General features: G+C 33.4%; 3 protein-coding genes across 3 annotated transcripts; all 3 read right to left on the bottom strand.

Annotated features, from left to right (window-relative positions):
- Positions 1-332: 332 nt before the first annotated feature.
- On the bottom strand, positions 333-11244 carry LOC125824909 (uncharacterized). The gene is made up of 15 exons (XM_049504256.1): positions 10849-11244; positions 10389-10515; positions 10256-10296; positions 8996-9089; positions 7244-8250; positions 6313-6444; positions 5617-5689; positions 5260-5299; positions 4949-5021; positions 4496-4561; positions 3131-3211; positions 2873-3045; positions 2393-2439; positions 856-1075; positions 333-748 (listed from the first exon to the last, which is right to left on the bottom strand). The coding sequence occupies exons 1-15, from the start codon at positions 11136-11138 to the stop codon at positions 480-482; spliced, it is 2733 nt and encodes a 910-aa protein (XP_049360213.1). The 5' UTR covers positions 11139-11244; the 3' UTR covers positions 333-479.
- Positions 11245-13833: 2589 nt separating this feature from the next.
- Positions 13834-14686, bottom strand: LOC125826915 (cytochrome P450-like; the record flags this gene model as incomplete). The annotated part of the gene is given in 2 exon segments (XM_049506271.1): positions 13834-13915; positions 13917-14686. Coding segments are annotated over 2 exon segments (852 nt in total), but the record flags the coding sequence as incomplete, so codon positions are not given.
- A 1186-nt stretch (positions 14687-15872) lies between these two features.
- LOC125826905 (cytochrome P450 94C1-like) lies at positions 15873-17321 on the bottom strand (the record flags this gene model as incomplete). The annotated part of the gene is made up of 1 exon (XM_049506259.1): positions 15873-17321. A coding segment is annotated over one exon (1449 nt), but the record flags the coding sequence as incomplete, so codon positions are not given.
- Between the last annotated feature and the right edge of the window lie 3270 nt (positions 17322-20591).

Genomic DNA, 20591 nt, shown 5'->3' with positions numbered 1-20591 from the left:
TAAAAGGAGACAGTGAAGAAAAGATAATAAATAGTAACAACAAAACGGTGCAAAGTTTACCAGAAAGAAACAAAGATAACAATAGAATAGTGTGATAATCAATAAACAACATACTAGGACATATTATTGAAAACAAGAATGAACAATACTATATATTAAAAACAAGAACTACAATAAAACAACTAGTACGATGGCAAACACTAACCACCAGTAAGACAATCTTGTGCTACCCACTAACCTACTAATCCTTAATACGTGTCCTCCACACCTTTAAAGTTTATAAATATTGAATGCTCAATAAACTCCAAATAATTCCACACCTTTAAAGTTTATAAATATTGAATGCTCAATAAACTCCAAATAATTCTTTTGAAATTGCTAATATACACACAACACAAGGGGATAACTTAATACTAATACTAATACTAATTCAAGCTTACAATCTACATCCTCCCCTTGTAGTTAGTTACTCAAACAGTCTATAAATCAATCTGTTGACAGCGTACCAGCCCCGCAGCTCCTCCGTAGCATAGCCATCTCTCACTGCCTTTGTTCATATTCCATCTTATCCGGTGGATCGACAAAATTTTGGGAGGTAACTTTTCAAATTTCTCTCTCGATCGTGTTGCTTCTTCTTCAGCAGCTTCCGGTTTCTGGCTCGTGGATTTTGTTTTTGTTTTGGATGTTTGAGATGCTAACTCGTCATCGGATCCTCCTTCAACGTTTGGATCATTGCCGTAACATAGAGCTGCAAGGTGAAAAGACGCAACCATACTCAGAATGGGTATCGCGGAGTTATAATTGAGGTAGCAAAATTGGTAAAATGAAAATCAGTAGAGCAGTTCAATATGTTACCCAGGGGTTGTTCATCTGATTGCTCTATCACTCGTTTATCCTGACCATGAGGAGATCTCGGGATAGCATCACGCCATTGTTTCCCTGAGTAGATCATTCGGAAGGGAGTATTTGGCACTGGAGTAACGACGCTAATACCTGATTCATCCTCGGAAAATGATCCACAGAGAAAATGTGGTGCACGAGTTCTCATGGGATCATTATACATTTTGCTAGCAATCTGAGTATAATGATAATATGAATAAGGTCTCTGATTGGACAAGCATAACGTTTACATCTAACATAATACATACTTGAAGGAAATCATGCCAAGCATATCATCATTCAAGAAAAGTACCACTGAATGTACGAGGCTACATTGAATAGTCGAGAGACCAGGCTGCCGAATGAGAAACATGGTCACTGCAGCTGTTAAAGCTAGCAGATTGTATTGAGAGAGTGAAGCATTTGAATATTTTACACAAAATGTGAGGTTAATGTTGGGCGTACCATCATGCATTTTCATACTCATCGAGTGCTTTATTGATTGTGCAGACTCTCATTTTGGACTTGTCTTCTTTAAATATAAGAGTGGAGAAACCTTTTTTTTATAGGTATATATCAAGAGAAACTTGAAACAAAAATTTCTAAGACGTTTGGAGGGTGATAAATCAAGGGTTCGAAACTGGAAGAGTTAAAATATGCCAAAAAAGCTGTGCCATTAGAGCATATGAGCACATTAAGGAAAATAATCGAAGTGATATATATATACAGAGAGAATAAACAGAGAAAGGCTTGTTGACTTTGTGATGTTGAAAGGATTTGTAACTAAATGTGGCTTATACATAGGGGAATTGGACGAGTGGTTAAAAGTTGCAGAGGAGACCAGTCGTTATTCAAGAGAGAATGCATAAATGCATGTTGTAAGCTCAGATTTTACCATATCTTTCTTTCATTTTCATGTGTATTGATGGGTACAGTGGAAATCAAAACATTAGACGATAATGGGATTCTTGATATACAGTATCCTGAACTTTTTTTTTTTGATAAGTAAGAAATTCTGAACATGGTTATACTGATACGAAGTCTGCATTTTGTGTTAGAACTAAGGCAGCAAGGGATTGAAACGGAATCTTTAACAGACCTTTTTACAGTTAACATAAATCATATAGTTACTGTGCTCTCATACCAATGAGAAGAAGGGATTCATGACGGGATTGTAGGGGTTAAATTTTAACTAAAAGGAAGAAAGAAAAGGCAGATTATGGTACTACATGGAGAAATATTGTAGTTCCAGGCTAGTTAAATGAAAGCATGGATGTCAGTGTCAATGGACAATTTATCTTTTGAAATGTCCTCCTCAAGGGAACTGTATAGATTTCATTATGTTTTACCATAAACTTCTTTAGTATAACTTTTCTATCCCTTTTCCAGATATCTATGATCACGGTAACAATGTCAACCAGACCCTTCTGAATATCTCAATACAACGAAAAATATAGCAGGAAAAACCATAAAAAGAACAGACTTAACAAAAATCATCTTAACCAGTACACACCTGAAACCGAGCAGCTGTACCATCTACCCCACAGTATGCAACCATGCCTAGAACTCGCAAAAAAGTTTAAACAAGCATATAAGTTAGAATTCAAGGAAAATGTAACTTTATCTATCGATATCAAATATGTATTCCAGTCGCACAATGCCCCCACCCACAACACCTGATGCCTTATAATTAAGCTGATCCTTCATTGTCTTCCAAGTTGTGCCATAATGCATAGAAAGTTAAGACTGCATACCCTTCTCTTCTACCCCACCCCCCCAAGTTCCCCTTAGCTAGAACAAAAGGTGCAAGTTGTAAACAGAAAGGTCATGAATCAGTATATGCTGCCCCTTGTTTTCCCACAAAAATTCAGAGTCATAATGCAAACGCTTATTTGATCACTCATGAACATCTCATTTTGATACTACTTAAATCTATGTAAGAAGTAAGATCTTTGCAGATGGAAAAGATAATAGATATTTGAAAAGTTGAAACCTGTTACTCGAGAAGCTTGCACACTCCATATCCCAAGTAGAGACCGAGTGAAACTATGAAATCCCTGTTGTTTGGTTCCAGCTAAAAAGTTTCCTGTGACAGGTGCATCATATGCAGCCTTCGGCAAGCCAAGGATCTTTAGTGTCCCATCGTCACATGATATTACAATAAATCTATGAACATTAACAAATACAATTTGAGAGAAAGACGTGAAAAGTAGATATCTAAATCAAATTCATTAGCAGGATATGCTCATACCTTGGCTCTGGCAACCAGTCCACACTGCATATATGAACTCCCGAGCCTACATGATACTCCCGGAACGGACGGAAGGGATCCCTGTTAGAAATACAAGGTAGGGTAGGATATTAAGAAAAAGAAAAAAAGATACGTAAATATATATATACACACACACACATTTATAAAGGCAAATACAACAAGCAACTGGCATGGGCTTTGCAACCTAAATATTGCTTGAAAGTCCCATTACAAAATCAATCCAACTGCAGATTTCGTATAGCAGAGTTGACCACTAAGTTGTAACGATGTCTGCCTTATGATACAATGTAGCAAAGGAACATGAAAGTACCCTTCATACCCTCACAATCTGAGGATAAACAATTTTCTAACAGTCGGTAGTCCATAAAAATTATCAGTGCATGAGCATATAACCAAATAATGGGTTTTCATAAGAAACTACAGCAAAGCAATATAAAACATGCCATATTCCATTGCTGAATACTGCTTGATCCCGCACTATGTATAGTTCACAAAAGTATGATGAGCCCTGGGACTTAACATATAATGCAGAATAAAGCTTAAACACACACACACACACACATATTTATATATATATATATATATATATACATATACAAAAACCTAAGTTGCTCGGACTCGGGTGCGGATCCAGAGGTCAGATCCTTTATGATCTAATTTTTAAGATTCGGGGATATGGATCCATTTATGGATACGGGTATGAGGATTCGCCTAAAAATAATTAAAATATCTAAAAATAGAGTTATAAAACCCAAATAATGAGATATTATGAGGAGAACTTGAAGAGAATCTTGGAATGAGATTAAAGGAAAAGGAGTGACATAGAAGTTTCTATATAAAAGGTACTCCATTTTCTTCAATTTCACCTTAGGTTTTGTATTGACTACAAAAATCATTAAAACTCTCCGGACTTTCCTCATCGATTTTGGTTAAAGTACCCAAAATCGGTTGACCAAATTGGACACGGATCCCACACCCACACCCATGTCGTGTCGACACAGGTGCGGCATCAAAAGTGAAGAGTCTACGCAACTTAGATACAAACTAATCAAAATCAAACATAATTTCTCTTCAAGAGAAAAAGGACACACAATGAATCATGGAAAAGAAAAAAAAAACTTGCAACTCTTTTATTGAAAACGCATTGACGCTCAAGAGACTAAGAGGGCTGTGAGTGGGAATAAATGCAGAAGAATGCGTATGGATTACTTCAAATCATTATGTACCTCTTCTGCTCTTGCTTTTCTTTCAGCAGGATGAAAATAAAAAGGTATAATTAGCAAGGGAAAAAATCATAATGATAGAGACTATCAGAGGACATAAAGCATAGAGAAACAAGATTACCGTAAGTCCCAAAATTTCAGCCCCTTGTCACCAGCTACGATGATAATATTTGTATTCCCGGAATCACTGCATACAACATTGTATCAAGTAGGCCAATCAGTGAACCAGACAAAATACAAGAGAAGCTTAGACAGTCACTACATACTCACTATGTTAATCATACTGTTGAAAAACACTAAAATTCTTGAACCATTAAAAAAATAGTTGGCACTGAAAGATACATCAAAACAAACCCCTTCGTTCTGATTCACCCAAGAATTTTCATAGTCCGACCTATGTTGAAACAAATTGCAAGCCACAAAATAACTAAGTAGACACAAACTGTACCAATTACAGGATAATGCAATTAATGCTGCTTTATGAAAACCTAAAAGCAACATGGCCTTTATTTTAGAGAAGTTACCATATAGATTGCTTTTGGAAATGACCTCTAATAAGTTTAGCACAACAAACCTTTCCAATGGTGCCCAGGAAAGCGCCCGAATACGACCTGTATCTGCCCTGAAGCAAAGCAAAGGCCTCGTGTCTGCAGGCAAAAGGACTGTAACATGAAATCACAACTGTACAAAAAAGCACTATTATATGACTTGAGAAAAGTCTTTTGTGAAGAAGGATGTGACTCAAACTTCAAAAACAAAACAGCATTCAAGTTATGTCGCATAACTAGAACAAGTTAAAAGAGGATTAACCAAACAAAATTGCCACCTCACTAAGTTGAAACTCATGAAACCAAAGAAAAGCACAATACAGAAGTTAATTAATACCTTTAGATGAATTATTGGCTGAAAACTTCCACAAGGCAACCTATCCAAAAGCACCTATCAGTTTTACAATGCTAAATAGTAAAAGTCTAGCAGACTCACTCTTAACATTTTGTAAGTACTCAAAATGCATTTCACATGAACAAGATACTGGTTAGAGACAATGAGATTGTTATGCTTTGCAGCAGCATGGCTTCAAGTGTATCAAATAAGTTCAAGACATGTCGGACAAACAGACTCTAACAATTAACATTTGAAACAGGTACTTCGTTCAGGGATGCAACTGAATTAACCATTGCCTGTAGGACTATTTTGAAAAAACAAAGGGAAACAAGAAGAAAATTAAATTAGAACCAGTACCACTCCATCATGACATCCACAGAGAATCATATCATGCGGAGGTGAAGCAGACCACTCCACTGTTAACGGAATGCTACAAGAGAGATAGAAACAACAAGAGAGGTTAATTTAAGAGAGATTGAAAGATCATGTAGAAAGAGAATAAGCTTAACAGTAATAAACAAGTTGCACCCTAAGGAAAATGTTAAACTTGTAATACAAACAATTTAAAAGTTAAGAAGCTGTCATGCCCAATATCCAATAAGGGTTTTGTAAGAATAAAGTTCTTGGGGAGTGGAACTACTAGCAAATATGGTTATGCACATATCATACAAGATGACAAAGTTAAGAGTGCATAATGCTCAACCAATACAGAGAGATGCTGCTCGTCTACTGTGAAGTTTAACACTTGTATAAGTGTGAACTTTAAAGTCTACAACCCCATATCCATCACTAAGCTGAATCATGAAAATCTATTTGAATGGTACTGTTCCAAGAATTTTCCTCATCTTAGTTCACCACATGACTCATAATCCCAGCTTCAACAAGACAAAGATTGTTCACAGTCTACAAGTCATAAAGAAAGGAACGCAAATGCAGAAAGTAAAACTTCTTTAAAAATCATATGTACAAATCATAGTACATATGTCACAGCAAAAACATTTTGAACCGTCAAACAGAACAGAAAGAGCAATTGAACTCTGAGCACTAAACTACCTTTGCTCATCACAGCCCTTAAGCATTGAACATCTGAATACCGGTTGTAATTTCAGGAAACGGGGGTCAGTACCCTTCTTTTGAACGGAAGGATAAATAGCTTTAATTGTATGAGGAAAAGGAACCTCCCACCTGCATTAGATGATAAGGGTTATGAGATTGCCTAATCAATAAACATAGACGACCAGGCATTTATGGTGGGAGAAAGGCAGAATGCAAGAAGCTGTACAAAACTAAAAGAAGTAACAATGAGGAAGAACAAGGTATGAAAACAATCATGACTGACTATACTTCCATTTATGACTAATAAATTGGTCCATTTCATGGAGATAGAGGAATAACTGAATCAAAGTCATTTCCTCAGGCCAATACTTTTAAGGCCTTCAAACATTTAAGAAATAACTCCAAGTTGAGCCTTCTTGGTGCTATTCAACATCCATGCATCTAAGTAATAATCAAAATGGACTAGACTACTGCAGCTTACAAAGTAATTGACTTTAGGAGGAATCCTATTCTACTTTTGTCCTCCAAAACTATGGAAATCCATCAAAAGTGAAATTTCCAAGTCTTCAGCCATATAAAAAGATCACAGCATAAAATATGGACTTTAACTCAAATTTTATATGAAGATCTGTGGCCTTTCAATGTTGCCTTGTTTCTCACTCCTCTCCTCGTTGCAGCAATAAACGGAGAACTAAGGTGTTACTGAAAAACTAATTGCCTTGTGCTTCACTCTCATCATTTGAAGCTCTTAATAGGTTATAAAATCGGTGGCCTTAGATATTTCCAATTTCAAAACTAAGGTGTTACTGACAAACTAATTGCATCAAGTGGATTCATTCTGTTCTAAATCCCACCAGGAATCCAGAGCAAAATAGATTTTCCATGAAAGTTATATATAAGAGAGAGAAAGTTTAAAGGGAGAGCTTACACTTCTAAAGCTCCATTTCCCAGTATCACAGCAAGATAACCCATTCTGTGTCTGGAGACATCATAGTGATTTAAAGGCCTCCATTTAATATCCCGTGCTATTTTTCCATTGTGAGCTAAGCACAACACCATTCTAGGTAGAGAAACATCCGTTGGTATGTCCTGCATTATATCAGAACCATTCTCATCAAACTGTGAGGAATGAATGCCATGGCTCTCAGGTGATTGGGACGTGTTGGGAGATTCTTCATGCACATCTTGTGTTAGCATTGGCAAGGGCAAGGTAGGATTATGAGTTTGGTTTTCCATTCTTTCTTTTTCTTTTTTTCTTCTCTTTGTGGAGGCACCACTCTCACTGGACCCTGCTGATACAAGACGATTGCTAGTATATGCCTGGGAGCTCACAGCTGGAGACTCTTCAGCAACATCTTGTGTTAGCGGAATCACACCAGAATTCTCAGTTTGACCTTTCAATGTTGCCTTGTTTCTCACTCCTCTCCTTGTTGCAGCAGTAAACGGAGAATCTAGAGATGCCGCATTAATACATCTTTCTTGACTTAGCGCAATATCTACTTGGGCTTTATTCATATTTCCGCAGGACAAATCTTCAGAAAGTTCTGTTGATTGCAGCGAGCACTCTATAGCAAGAGGTTGTAAACTGTGGTCTTCACAATCTCTATCACCTAAAGATTCAGTAACAGGCTTCTTTCTTGGTCTTCCTCTTGGTTTTTGAGGTCCAGATGCTTTTGCCTGGACTGCTTTACCAGGGTTCTTTTTTGGTCTTCCTCTTGGTTTTTGAGGTCCAGATACTTCTCCCGTACCTGCTTCACTTCTTGTCAAATTTCGATACGATTTTTGGTTAACCTGAGCAAAATAATCTTCTTTCACAATTATATCTTTTTGAATGAGATCTGGCAGACACCATATCTGAATTACACCTCTGCCTGTAAGTGAGGCATCAGTCTTGTGATATGATGAATCAGGAGGATGAGGAGCAATTGCGACAAACTACAGAATCAATTGAAAATGCAAGAAATCAATATGGATCATATCTGAGTAAGTGTGCTTGATTTATTTTTTTAAAAGAAAAAAACAGATAAAGACGTGACGCTTGATAAAGTAAAATCAACATGAGACACTCGGTACAGAATGAGTAAAACTTATAAACACCAAAATAGTTACATTTCACTGATTAAGTTGATTCCATTTCCTTCTCCCCCTCTGTGATATTCCATTGGGCCGTTAATACTGCTCAAGACATAATAACTTTTGATGAGTAAGCCATCGTATTAAATGACACACCGAAAACAGCTGCATTTCCATTAGCTTTTTAAAGCAATTGAAGAGAGGAAGAATCAAACAGTTCAGGGACAAATCAAGCAAAATTCCCTGTGCTACTGTAACTCGACGATAAGACCTATCAGTACATTGTCCCACTCTTTAGCCAGATTTTCTCTTACATTGTTACCTTAATATGTTTCTTGACAAATCAAGATTAGCTCTTATTCTCTGTGGTAACCAACTGCATCTCAAATAAACAATAATGAATGCCGAATATCTTCTCATAATAGTCAAGTTTTAATGACAAATTTCAATAAACAGTTCATCAATTAATATTCTCTCTAGAACAGAAGAGAAGGTACAAGGAAAGGAATTGGAGATGAGACAGACTCGTCCATTTGACATCATTGATTTTCTTTTCTTTTGAGGAGAATAAACAAAGGATCAAGAAGTAGATTTATAAGAGCATTACCTCACTTTTGATAGGAGCATCCCTATTTTCATAAGTTTGGGGACACCAGTCCATCCCCCATGCTAGACCTCCAACATACATCACAAAATCTTTGCTGCAAAAGATACAATGTAGACACTAGTCTAAATCATTTTGCAAACAAATCTATAAATAAATTGAACAGTGTGTAACCAACAGCCCAGCAAAGTCTAGTCCAAAAAATTTTAAGAGATCATAAGCACTATCTGTAACACAACAATAATGAGAAAAAAGCAAGAAAGGAAAAAACAGTTTCAAAAATTCAATGTTCAGAAAAGAGATTCAATAACCAACTCTAGTACTATGAAACAAGGAGAGAAGAAGACTTCTGAAACAGATAATGGATGGATAAAAAGATTCTGGATTAACAAGTTGTCAATCTCCCACATACTATATGTTGATGACACATTGCTTTTATGTGAATCAAGTAGCTGGAAAATCAGAAGATAGACAAGAGCTTGAAGCCAATTTGAAGGACCATACCGCAGTGCATCATGTGATCTGAAACAATATTGCAAGATAATATTCAGACTTCTGTAACAGTAATCTGAAATTTGTTGGTTAAAAGAAGGGGTTTTTTGATTAAAAAAAGGCACTGAAACAATGGATAGAATTGCAGATAAAAGAGGAGGTGCTTCTGAAACAACTATTGGAAAGAAAGTTTTGCCAAACAAAATTGTCACCAGAAGAGGCATGGTGCCACAAGTAGTGGCCGAAATGGTCGCTAGAAAAAGGCACCGTTTGTAAAACATAGAAAAGAAAGAAAGCTTTAGAGCAGTGGGATGCATTAAGCCGACTTTCCATTAAGTGGAGGCTACGTAGTTCTTTACCAAGATCATACCTTTTTTTTCATAGGAAAGGTAAAGATTTTATTGGAAAGTACCAAGAAGGTACATAAAAGAGTACATCAGAGAACACAATCATAACTTTTAATTGACTGATGGAATAACAATGTACAATAAAGGCTCCGCATTGAACGGTGAAACATGAACATCCGAGTCAATTCACTGACATAACTTGCTCGCCCACCAACTTATAATATCTGAATTATGTAACTTTGACCCTGTCCATCAAGGCTAGAACACATGGAAAGATGTTTTTGTGTTTGCTGGAAACTTAACTGAGACCTCACGGTGCTCAACCCACTTCATAGAGACCAATGACCACAAGGTCACACCATGTTACTCCATTTAAACTCATCTCATGTAAGTATTTACAAAATAAAATGACAACTCTGCCTACCTCGATTCTTTGGGAACTGGCTGCTCATTCATCAACTGCCTCTGCAACAAATCAACGAATCTCATCAGAACTAATTCCAAGTCCAGAAAAAACAATAAACATCAAAATTCAGCTAAATATCAAATAAATGTACCTTTGGAACTTCCGCAGAAGAGAATTGAGGCAAACTTATTTCACCAATCACATCTTTCCCTTTTGAACTCTCATTCTCACAAGCAAATTTAACTTCTCTTGTTTTGTACTTGAGATATCTCCATTCTCTGCATGTCTCGACATAATTTACATCAAAAAAATTCAAAATTCAGCGTATATGAGCAGGAAAAAAGCAATTTTTCGACTTACATTAGATAGTGGAGGAAGCTAAGCTATTAATCTCAGCTTTAAAAAACACTTTTACTTGTCATATTTCAAATCAATTTGACTAATTTTTGAAACTAAACTTAATCAGATTATTGTAACATTTAAAATTTTGATATTCGAAATCTAGCTAAGAAATACTATACTCGTATTATAATGAAAAAATATATCTTATAAAACTGGTTAAAATTCATGCAGTTTGAGTAATTCAAAAGAAATTTTATTTTTCAACTTACGTTAAGAATGTGATGGAGGAAGCTAAGCGATTAAGCTCAGTTCGATCAGTATCGTCAATTTCTGGTACACCGGTGAGCTTAGAAATTGTATCAACTGCTTTAAAGTGATTCTCTACTGAATAATCGAACAATGAGACTGGAATTCCGGAGGAAGACTCGCCGCCGGCGACTTTTTCCGGCGAGGTGGCGGGAGATTCAGGAACATTGTTGTTGGATTTTGGTTGTGATTTTCTCTTCTGCTTACAACGCTTCAATTCGGCGGCGACTGAAAAATCGTCGCCGGTTTCCATGACTGTTGTTGATTTTTGTGTTAAACTGTAACAAAAGAGCGCGCGCCAGAATCGGCGTGGGAATTTTGGGGTTTTTTTGCTGCTGGGGGATCGAACCCTCGTTTTGTTGAATATGTAACAAAGCAATAGAGTTTATATATTTTTACGGAAATATGTCAAAATTGCCCCTGAACTATACGAAATAGACCACTTATACCCTCCATTACATTTTGGGATCAAAACTACCCCCGCAGTTATCCCAGGAGACCACAAATACCCTCAAGAGTTGACACCCCAATTTTTTAGTGATGTGGCAAGCCACATGGGATTAATCACTCCACCTAAGCATTGTCAACTAAGATTCACTACAAAAGAACTTGACTTTTAGTGGCGACAAAATCGCCACAAAATCCCAAAATATTGCCACTAAAGGTTATGAGTGATTTTTAGTGGCGACTAAGGCACCAACAACTATTCGCTAGTAAAACCTATTTTTTCAATAAAAAATATGATAATTAATTTTCGATTGCAACCTAATTTTCTAAAATAAATAACTTGCAATATCCATATTAAAAACATCCAATATTATTACGAAAAATAATCAAAATTACTTCTCGATTCAAATCTCCTACTATATATATATAATGCATCATTGTACATTTTATACATTCACATATGACATAAAAATAAAACATATAGTGTCTTCAAACTCCTACTTAATCGATATCATATTTGGTTTTTTAAAAACAATGAAGAAAAAAACATAAAATTAGAATTTAATGTTAAAAACTTTTAGTGACGATTTTCTGGGCTTTTGTGGCGACTGTTGTTGCCGCTAAAGGTCTAGTTCTTTTGTAGTGAATCCTAGTTGGCAACGCTTAGGTGGAAGGATTAGTCCCACATGGTTTGCCACATCAACAAAAATTTGGGGTGTTAACTCTTGAGGGTATTTGTGGTCTCTTAGAACAACAGCAAGAGCATTTTTTATCCCAAAATGTAACGAAGGATATAAATGGTCTATTTCATATAGTTCGGGGGCAATTTTGACCCTTTTTCGTATATTTTATTAACAAAAGTTGCGGTTGAGTGGTAGTCTCGAGTTCGAGTCCCTTTGGTATCATCTTTGTTTGTTGGAAAGTAATTTATATAAGGAAGGAAACTTAGAACATGTTTAGATTGACTTTCGGCTTATGACTTATAAGTCACAACTTATAACTTATAATTTTTGACTTATTTTTATTATTTGACTTTAAAATAAATGTTTATAAACCCTTTTTAATTTTACAAACACTTCAAAATAATTTAAAAGTTATTTTGACTTTAAAACACTTAAAATAAGTCCATTCAAATGGACATCTAGTCGGTCTCCAATTCAAATATCTAACACCGGGTGAAATACCAAAAAAATAGTTTACAAATTCAGTCAAAATAAATAACTAAATAAAGATACAATATAAGAAATAGCAAAATAATAGACATAATAAGGCTATATAGTTATAGTTTTGGTAACTGTGCTCCATAATTATAGTTTTGTTTGCTATGGAGGTTGTGATTTGTATATTTCGCTTGCAAGTATACAAACAAGGTAAGTATATACAAATCGAGGCCGCGGTTTGCGTATTTCGCTTGCGAATATACAAATAGGGTAAGTACATATACAAATTCTATATTTATACATTTAACATTTTTTCAAAACCCCATTTGTATATTTCGTTTGCCAATATACAATCATGGTAATTTATTATGATTTTTTCATAAATAGTATACAAATAGTTGGTGTAAGCATATACAAATTTTGGATTTATTTAATCAGGAACCGAATTATACAAATTCAAAATTTATACAATTAGGGACCGAATTATACAAATTATGGATTTATACAAGTAGAAATTCGAATAGCAATTTTTTGCAAAACTATAGCCATAAATTAAAAATAGTCGAAACTATAACTATATTATATAATATACTTTAAATGTATGCCATTTCGCGTAATTTTACCATATATGAATAATGCAAATGAGTTTCAAAATATGGATAGCTAAGGTTTACATTATTAAATGGGCTAATATCTAAGTTGGGCCTTCAGGACGTAATTGGCTATCAAATCACAAACTTTGCTCACTCCCGTTTGGTCATAGATTATGAATTAGAAAAATTGAGTTTTTGAAGTTTTGTTTAAACATATATTTTATTTGAAAAAAATTAAGTTTTGTGAATGAAAGACTCAAAAATTGGTTTGAGGCCGTTAATTTTTGGAAACTCAAAAATATTTGAAGATAAATTTTATGGCTTAATAGATATTTGAAGATAAATTTCCACAATTTACTCTTCAAATCTACGGTCAAATGCTAACTTAGTTTGTTGATGCGTGCTTTCATATCAACTAAATATAATCTAACAAGTGGTATGATTAATTAATTAATAGCAAGATTAAATCTTCCGATTTTCTTTTTCCCTTGCAGATTGAATCTCTGCAGAGAAATTATAAAATTATTTAATGTACTAATCAAACTGAGTTTATGCACTAATTAGGTAGATATTTTATAGAATAGTGAAAGGAATAAAAATAGTCGGACCAAATTGAATGAAATTGATCATAATGATATCCCATAAAAAGCCAATTCTGGCCAAAAGGGTAAAAATATTATGCCCTTAATTATATGGAGAAAAAAAAACTTACATTTGTCAACAGGCAAAAGCAAGTTTAATTTCAAGATTAAGTAGTACTCTTAATTTCCCTTACAAATACTGGCAAACCGCCACGAAACGAGGCGGTCAGACCAGGAGAGAATGTGGTGTGATGGATGAGCTAATTCGACGTGAAATCGTCGGAGGAATGAAAGAGTCATACTTTTAAGCTCAACAAGAGCCATTTCTTTACCCAAACAAACCCTTACCCCAGCTTGAAAAACTAGATACTTAAAAGGGTTTTCTTGGAAAAAAACACCGTCTTTATTAATCCATCTCTCTGGCTTGAATTCTAAACAATTGACTCCCCATAATTCTTCCATTCTTCCCATAGCATAAGGATGATAAGTAACCCTAGTTCCCTTTTTAACAAAAGTCCCATCAGGTAAAAAATCATCCTCCAAACAAAACTTAGAATCAAATTGGATTGGAGGGTAAAGTCTCATACTCTCATAAACACATGCTTGTAAATAATGAAGATCTCTCAATTGTTCACAACTTGTAAGTTCTTGATTTTGTCCAAGAACTTCATTTGCTTCATCTCTAATTCTCTCAGCTACTCGTGGATTCTCCGTGAGTAGCCAAAACAAGCTTGTTGATGCAGATGCCACCGTGTCTCGTCCAGCTAAGAGGAAACTAATCACAATATCTCTTAAGTATGTCTCATTGACGATATCCCCTTGCAAGAATCTTGATAGAAGATCCTTATGATTCGAAAACCCTAATTTTCGACGTTGCCTTATGACTTCTTGTGCTAGTATGTTGATCAATTTGATGGCTTTTTTCAACTTCCTTTCACTCCCTATGTTGAAAAATCTCTTGATTTTCCATACAATTGAAGATACATGCATAGCTCTTTTAGCTGATAATAGTGAAGCTAAGTCAAATTATGTTCATCCCATCACAATTTTAATAATCATAAAATGCTAATTAGCTTATTTCATCGATCACAATGCTTGATGATTGCGAAGCTTTAATTAGCTTATTTCATCACAACTCTCTCGATGATCGTGAAACTCTAATTAGCTTTCACTAAATTATTTTATATCTATATATCCCTCATGGTCATTTTTTTAATGACATATGCCACGATTAGAAAATTCATTTGAATCCTTCCAATAAAGCATCTCTAATTATTTTTAAAAAAAATAATTATAACTTTTTTAAATTTTACTAAATTTTGTGGGGGAACCACCACATTAGGTCACTGATTGTACGTACATAAATTTAGAAAACCAGAATCTAACATTTTTAATTTTGAGTTTTATAACTATAAAAATTAACAAGCATAGCTTTGTCTTGCTTTTATTTTTTTTATGTTGGACATTAGATTAATTGTCTGTTGTCCTATTGTTTTTTATTTAATAGGAGTAAGACTTTTTATGGCCTAAATTATTAAACTACCCTCCACATGTACACTACTCTATTGTGTGTGTTTTATTTTTAAATTCATAAAACACATGCTGAAATAATGGTTTTTCATGTGATTTTGGATTTATTATAATGGTGATGTAATTTTTTTAAAATGTATTAAAATAAATACTGCATTAAAGAATAACATCGCTCCGGGAATAAATAAATAAAAAAAATCAAGAGTTAAGTTTCAATTATGTGAATAAATCGAAAGAAAAGAGTTAAGTACCTTAGGAAGGATAAAACGTACGCAGATTATCCACTATTCAAGAAAGTAGAGAAGCTACTTCCAGAAGATCAATCCAGGAGGGAGAACTCATAAATTGTAATGTAATTACTAAAAGTGTGTTATAGTACTTTTATTTTAGTTTTTTAAATATGTAAAGTCTGTTTCAAATAACTTGTAATTTATGTGTTTGAATTCATAATGATGTGTCACATGAAGTGGGACGGAGGAATTGGGGTACTAGAAAACTTCAGTGCTAACTGAGTCCATTAATTAAGGACTACACTACAAAGAGAAGCATCTACAAATTCTTCATAGCTAGAAACTATATATGTATAAAAAAAGTTGCATAAATAAGTTGAATCACATTGAATGAAATTGATACTACATACATTTTTCAACAAGCAAAAACAAGTTTAATTTCAAGATTAAGTAGTATTCTTAATTTCTCTCACAAACACTGGCAAACCGCCACGTAATGAGGCGGTCAGGCCAGGAGAGAATCGAGGGATGTGGTGTGATGGATGAGCTAATTCAACGTTAAATCGTCGGAGGAATGAAAGAGCCATACTTTTAAGCTCAACAAGAGCCATTTCTTTACCCAAACAAACCCTTACCCCAGCTTGAAAAACTGGATACTTATAAGGGTTTTCTTGGGAAAAAACACCGTCTTTATTAATCCATCTCTCTGGCTTGAATTCTAAACAATCGACACCCCATAATTCTTCCATTCTTCCCATAGCATAAGGATGATAAGTAACCCTAGTTCCCTTTTTAACAAAAGTCCCATCAGGTAAAAAATCATCTTCCAAACAAAACTTAGAATCAAATTGGATTGGAGGGTAAAGTCTCATACTCTCATAAACACATGCTTGCAAATAATGAAGATCTCTCAATTGCTCACAACTTGTGAGTTCTTGATTTTGTCCAAGAACTTCATTTGCTTCATCTCTAATTCTCTCAGCTACTCGTGGATTCTCCGCGAGTAGCCAAAACAAGCTTGTTGATGCAGATGCCACCGTGTCTCGTCCAGCTAAGAGGAAACTAATCACAATATCTTTTAAGTATGTCTCATTGACGATATCCCCTTGCATGAATCTTGATAAAAGATCCTTATGATTCGAAAACCCTAATTTTCGACGTTGCCTTATGACTTCTTGTGCTAGTATGTTGATCAATCTGATGGCTTTTTTCAACTTCCTTTCACTCCCTATGTTGAAAAATCTCTTGATTTTCCATACAATTGGAGACACATGTATAGCTCTTTTAGCTGATAATTGTGAAGCTAAGTCAAAGGAAATAGCAAATTGTGAAATTGGAAGTGATAATTCCAAACACTTTGGATCTAATCCAAAGGAAAATCTACAAATACAATCAAAAGAAAATCTCCTAAAAACATCTTGTAAATCCAAAATCTTATCTTTATTATTAGCAACACAAGCTAATAATGGGATAAGTCTATTTTGGATTTCAGTGTTCATTACTTCAAATGCAAATGATCTTATTGAACTTCGTCTGAGTTCAAGACTAGCCATTTTCCTTTGAAATTGCCATAAATCTCCGTCCACATTGAAAATACCTCTACCAAGAAAATCACCTAAGATAGTTGAGAAATTTTTCCCTTTTGGAAAATTATCAAATCTTGTTTTGAGCATGTATTCAACATTTTTAGGGTTTGCGGTGATGGTGTTACCAAGAACATGGATGTGAATAGTTCTAGTAGGGGATTTTTGAAGAAGATGAGTATACCAATCACATAAATTTGTGAATTGAGGGTACCAACTTGATGTCATGTAACATTGACAAATTTCACATTTGCATAAAAACTTTAGTCTAACAAAATAGGAAAGGAGAAATAAGAAGAAGATAAAAGTGATGATAAAGAGAAAAAAGAAAAGGAAATTAGTAGTTGAGGCCATGGATGATGAAAATACAAAATATTGGAGAAGAAAGGGATATATATAATATATGATCAAGTTGATCTTCTTTATTATTGTAATTAATTAATAAGAATACATTTTCAATTAATAAAGTTATGATGCAGCATTATCATATTATTATTTACTAAAAGGTCTATTCAAGATTCTCCACCTACTATATTCTAGACAAGACTATATACATATATAATGATAGAACAAGAAAAGAAGAAATAGCACCCCTCTCACCAAAAGAAGAAATCAATGTTTGATCGTCTAAAAGATAATAAGGTATTAACATGAAAATGAGTACACATGTTTGTATATGAATATTTGTTAATGTATATAAGTTAAGTTCAGATAAGTTAGAGCGTATGATCAATGTATGTATCTTATAAATAATGACGAAATATAAGAGTCAAAAACGATATTAAATTACAATGAGTGCAAACATTTTGTTTGCTCTTATATGAGTATATATAAGTTAAATTCAAATTAGTTGGTGTGCACCTTTTCTTTTTTCTTTTTTTAATAATAACTAATAATGGAAGCACCTACTATTATTCTTTATTAATAGGATTATACCCTAAAAGTTTTTTTAGAAAAATATTAGGCAGTACATGACTCAGCAAGTGTTGTTTATTAATAAGGGGCATATTATTATGTTCCTTTAAATTCTATAATCTAACCTTAAAAAAGTTAAGCAAAGTACTATTGTTTATACTTTATTCCTAGGCATTTTTAGTACTCTACTCAACCACTAATCCTTTGTCGCATATTCCATAAAGTAATATTTATTTGTCTGTTTCAATTTATATGTCTTAATTTAATTAAATATGAGGTTTAGTTTTATAAAATAAAAATTAAAAAATATCTTATGATCTTAATTAAAGATATATAACAAATCAGAATCTATTCTATTTAGAAACTTTTTGGTTGGTAAGAGTAATATACACTCTTGAGTCTTGACTCTACAACACATGGTACTACTGGTTCAACGATATCTTATATTTTGTTACGATTTTTGTTAAATTCTAATGTAATTTCTGTTATATAAGTAAAAACATATCATTTGAATCTTGTTACTATATATATAAAAAAGAATTAGCTACGATTTTTTTAATTAGAAATATCTGTAATTATTACATCGTTTAAGAGAATTAGGAGTTAATATCTCAGATGGTCACTCAACTATCTACTCTTCTCTCAGAAAGTGACTCAACTTTGTATTTTAATTCAAAAGTCACTTAACTATCCATTATTTTCTTTGAAAATCACTCAACTTTGAATTTTAACTCAAAAGTCACTCAACTATCAATTGTTTTCTTAGAAAGTCACTCAACCTATTTAATTGATATTTTAATTAAAATTTGCTGATATAATTATTTTTATTTAAAATCCAATTTTTTTTTAAAAAAAATACCATTTAAAATATTTAGTGACCCGCTTCACTTGACCCGATCCGTTAAAAATATAATATTGACCCATTTTATTTTGCCATTCTCCTACCTTATTCCACTCTCTTTTCAGACTCTTTCTCCTTTATTTTTTAAAAATATTTTTGCTAGTTTTCCATTGCTGCCTATTCTTCTTCTTTTAGTTGAGTTTTAATTGGGTATCTCAATTTCTAGTATATGAAATTAAAGGAATCTAATGCATGGGTTTGGACTGGCACATATTTATTTCAATTTGTATTTTAGAGTTTTGTTTCGATATACAAATATTTATTCGGAAACTAATTAAGGAATCCCTTTGATTACATCTTCCTCAACAAATAAATATCACAACACTAAAAAGAGGTGAATGTGGTCTGAAGAGAGACATGTAAACGCAAGTTTAATTACTTAAGGCTCTATGGAGCTTCTGGTTCATATGATTCTTCCAACCAAAAAGCAAATTATTACAAGTTAAAAGAGTTGAATATGGCCAAAGCACATATTTTTATTCTGATTATCATATTCTTTTAATTTGACTTTTTTAAATCAGATTTCTTTAATTTCCTACATAATATAGAACTTGAAATTGAAGAATTAAAGGAGAAATGGGTCATAATTAAAACCTATAGGAACTAATTATTACATTATAATTTTGTATATAAATCTATAGGATTTTTATCAAACTTTATAGATAAAAGAATAAGAAGAGGCAGCAATGGAGAACCAGAAGAAAAAAAAAATGCAAAGGAGGAAAGGAGAAAGAGACCAAGAAGTGAGGGAATAAGGTAGGAGAATGGGTAAAATAAAATGGGTCAATATTATTTTTTAACAGGTTGGGTCAAGTGAGGCGGGTCACTAAATGGCTTAACTAGTATTTTTTAATTTTTTTTTATTTTAAATAAAAAAAATATATCAGCAAATTTTAATTTAAATATCAATTAGAATGACTTTCTGAGAGAATAATTGATAATTGAGTGACTTTTGAGTTAAAATTCAAAGTTGAGTGACTTTCTGAGAAAAAAGTGGATAATTGAGTGACTTTTGAGTTAAAATACAAAGTTGAGTGACTTTCTGAGAGAAAAGTAGATAGTTGAGTGACCATCTGAGATATTAACTCAGAGAATTAGTGATGGATTTTTTGTTTAGTGACGTAAGTTATTTGTTACTAATTGTCTTCTTTTAAAATTTGTAGCCAGTGTGTGGTCTCAAATTAAACATGTCATATCATTCCTACAACGGAGTGTTATTAAGGCGAAACAAACGAAAAATATTGAAATTTAAAAGTTATTAAAATATAGAAAGTAAACGTTTTTCTAGAATCCAACTTAAAAAAGAAGAAAAAGACATATAAATTAAAATTAATAGAATAATTTAGTTTGGATCACCCTTTAGCTAGTAATTTCTTAAGTACACGGAAGTAATTATATAAAGTACTTGATTTATCAATGACAACTATGTATAACCATTTCACACAAACAACTTTGTGATAACGAAAATGACGTGTCCAATTACTCCAAAAATAAAATCGACATGAGAAGTTGATGCTCTAATTGATCTTTGATAATAATAATATTGTTATCAAGAATAGTCAATGTAGCATGTAAATAAGAAACTCTTGAAGATTTAATACGATACTTTATGATACAAGCTGATAATAGTCCTACACCATTTGATATCTTACTCTGATCTAAGCTATGAAACAACGAGATCTGACTAAGCTATTACATTTGAGGTGCACATAATTAATTATAGTAATAGAGTTTTTATTATTTGTATTAAAATAATAGTTACTCCA

Source organism: Solanum verrucosum, unplaced genomic scaffold (genome assembly GCF_900185275.1).
Source record: "Solanum verrucosum unplaced genomic scaffold, falcon-dt-bn FXZP01000125.1, whole genome shotgun sequence".
In the NCBI taxonomy this organism is placed as follows: Eukaryota; Viridiplantae; Streptophyta; class Magnoliopsida; order Solanales; family Solanaceae; genus Solanum; species Solanum verrucosum.
The sequence above is the reverse complement of the archived record's forward strand: the minus strand, read 5'-3'. Positions and strand labels throughout refer to the sequence as shown.

Coding starts and splice junctions, on each gene's coding strand:
- LOC125824909 (XM_049504256.1), bottom strand. CDS start 11,138: ATGGAAACCGGCGACGATTTTTCAGTCGCCGCCGAATTGAAGCGTTGT. Junction 9,090..10,255: donor CCAGTTCCCAAAGAATCGAG/GTAGGCAGAGTT, acceptor TATCTTTTGCAG/CAAAGATTTTGTGATGTATG. Junction 5,690..6,312: donor AAGGGCTGTGATGAGCAAAG/GTAGTTTAGTGC, acceptor TCTCTCTTGTAG/CATTCCGTTAACAGTGGAGT.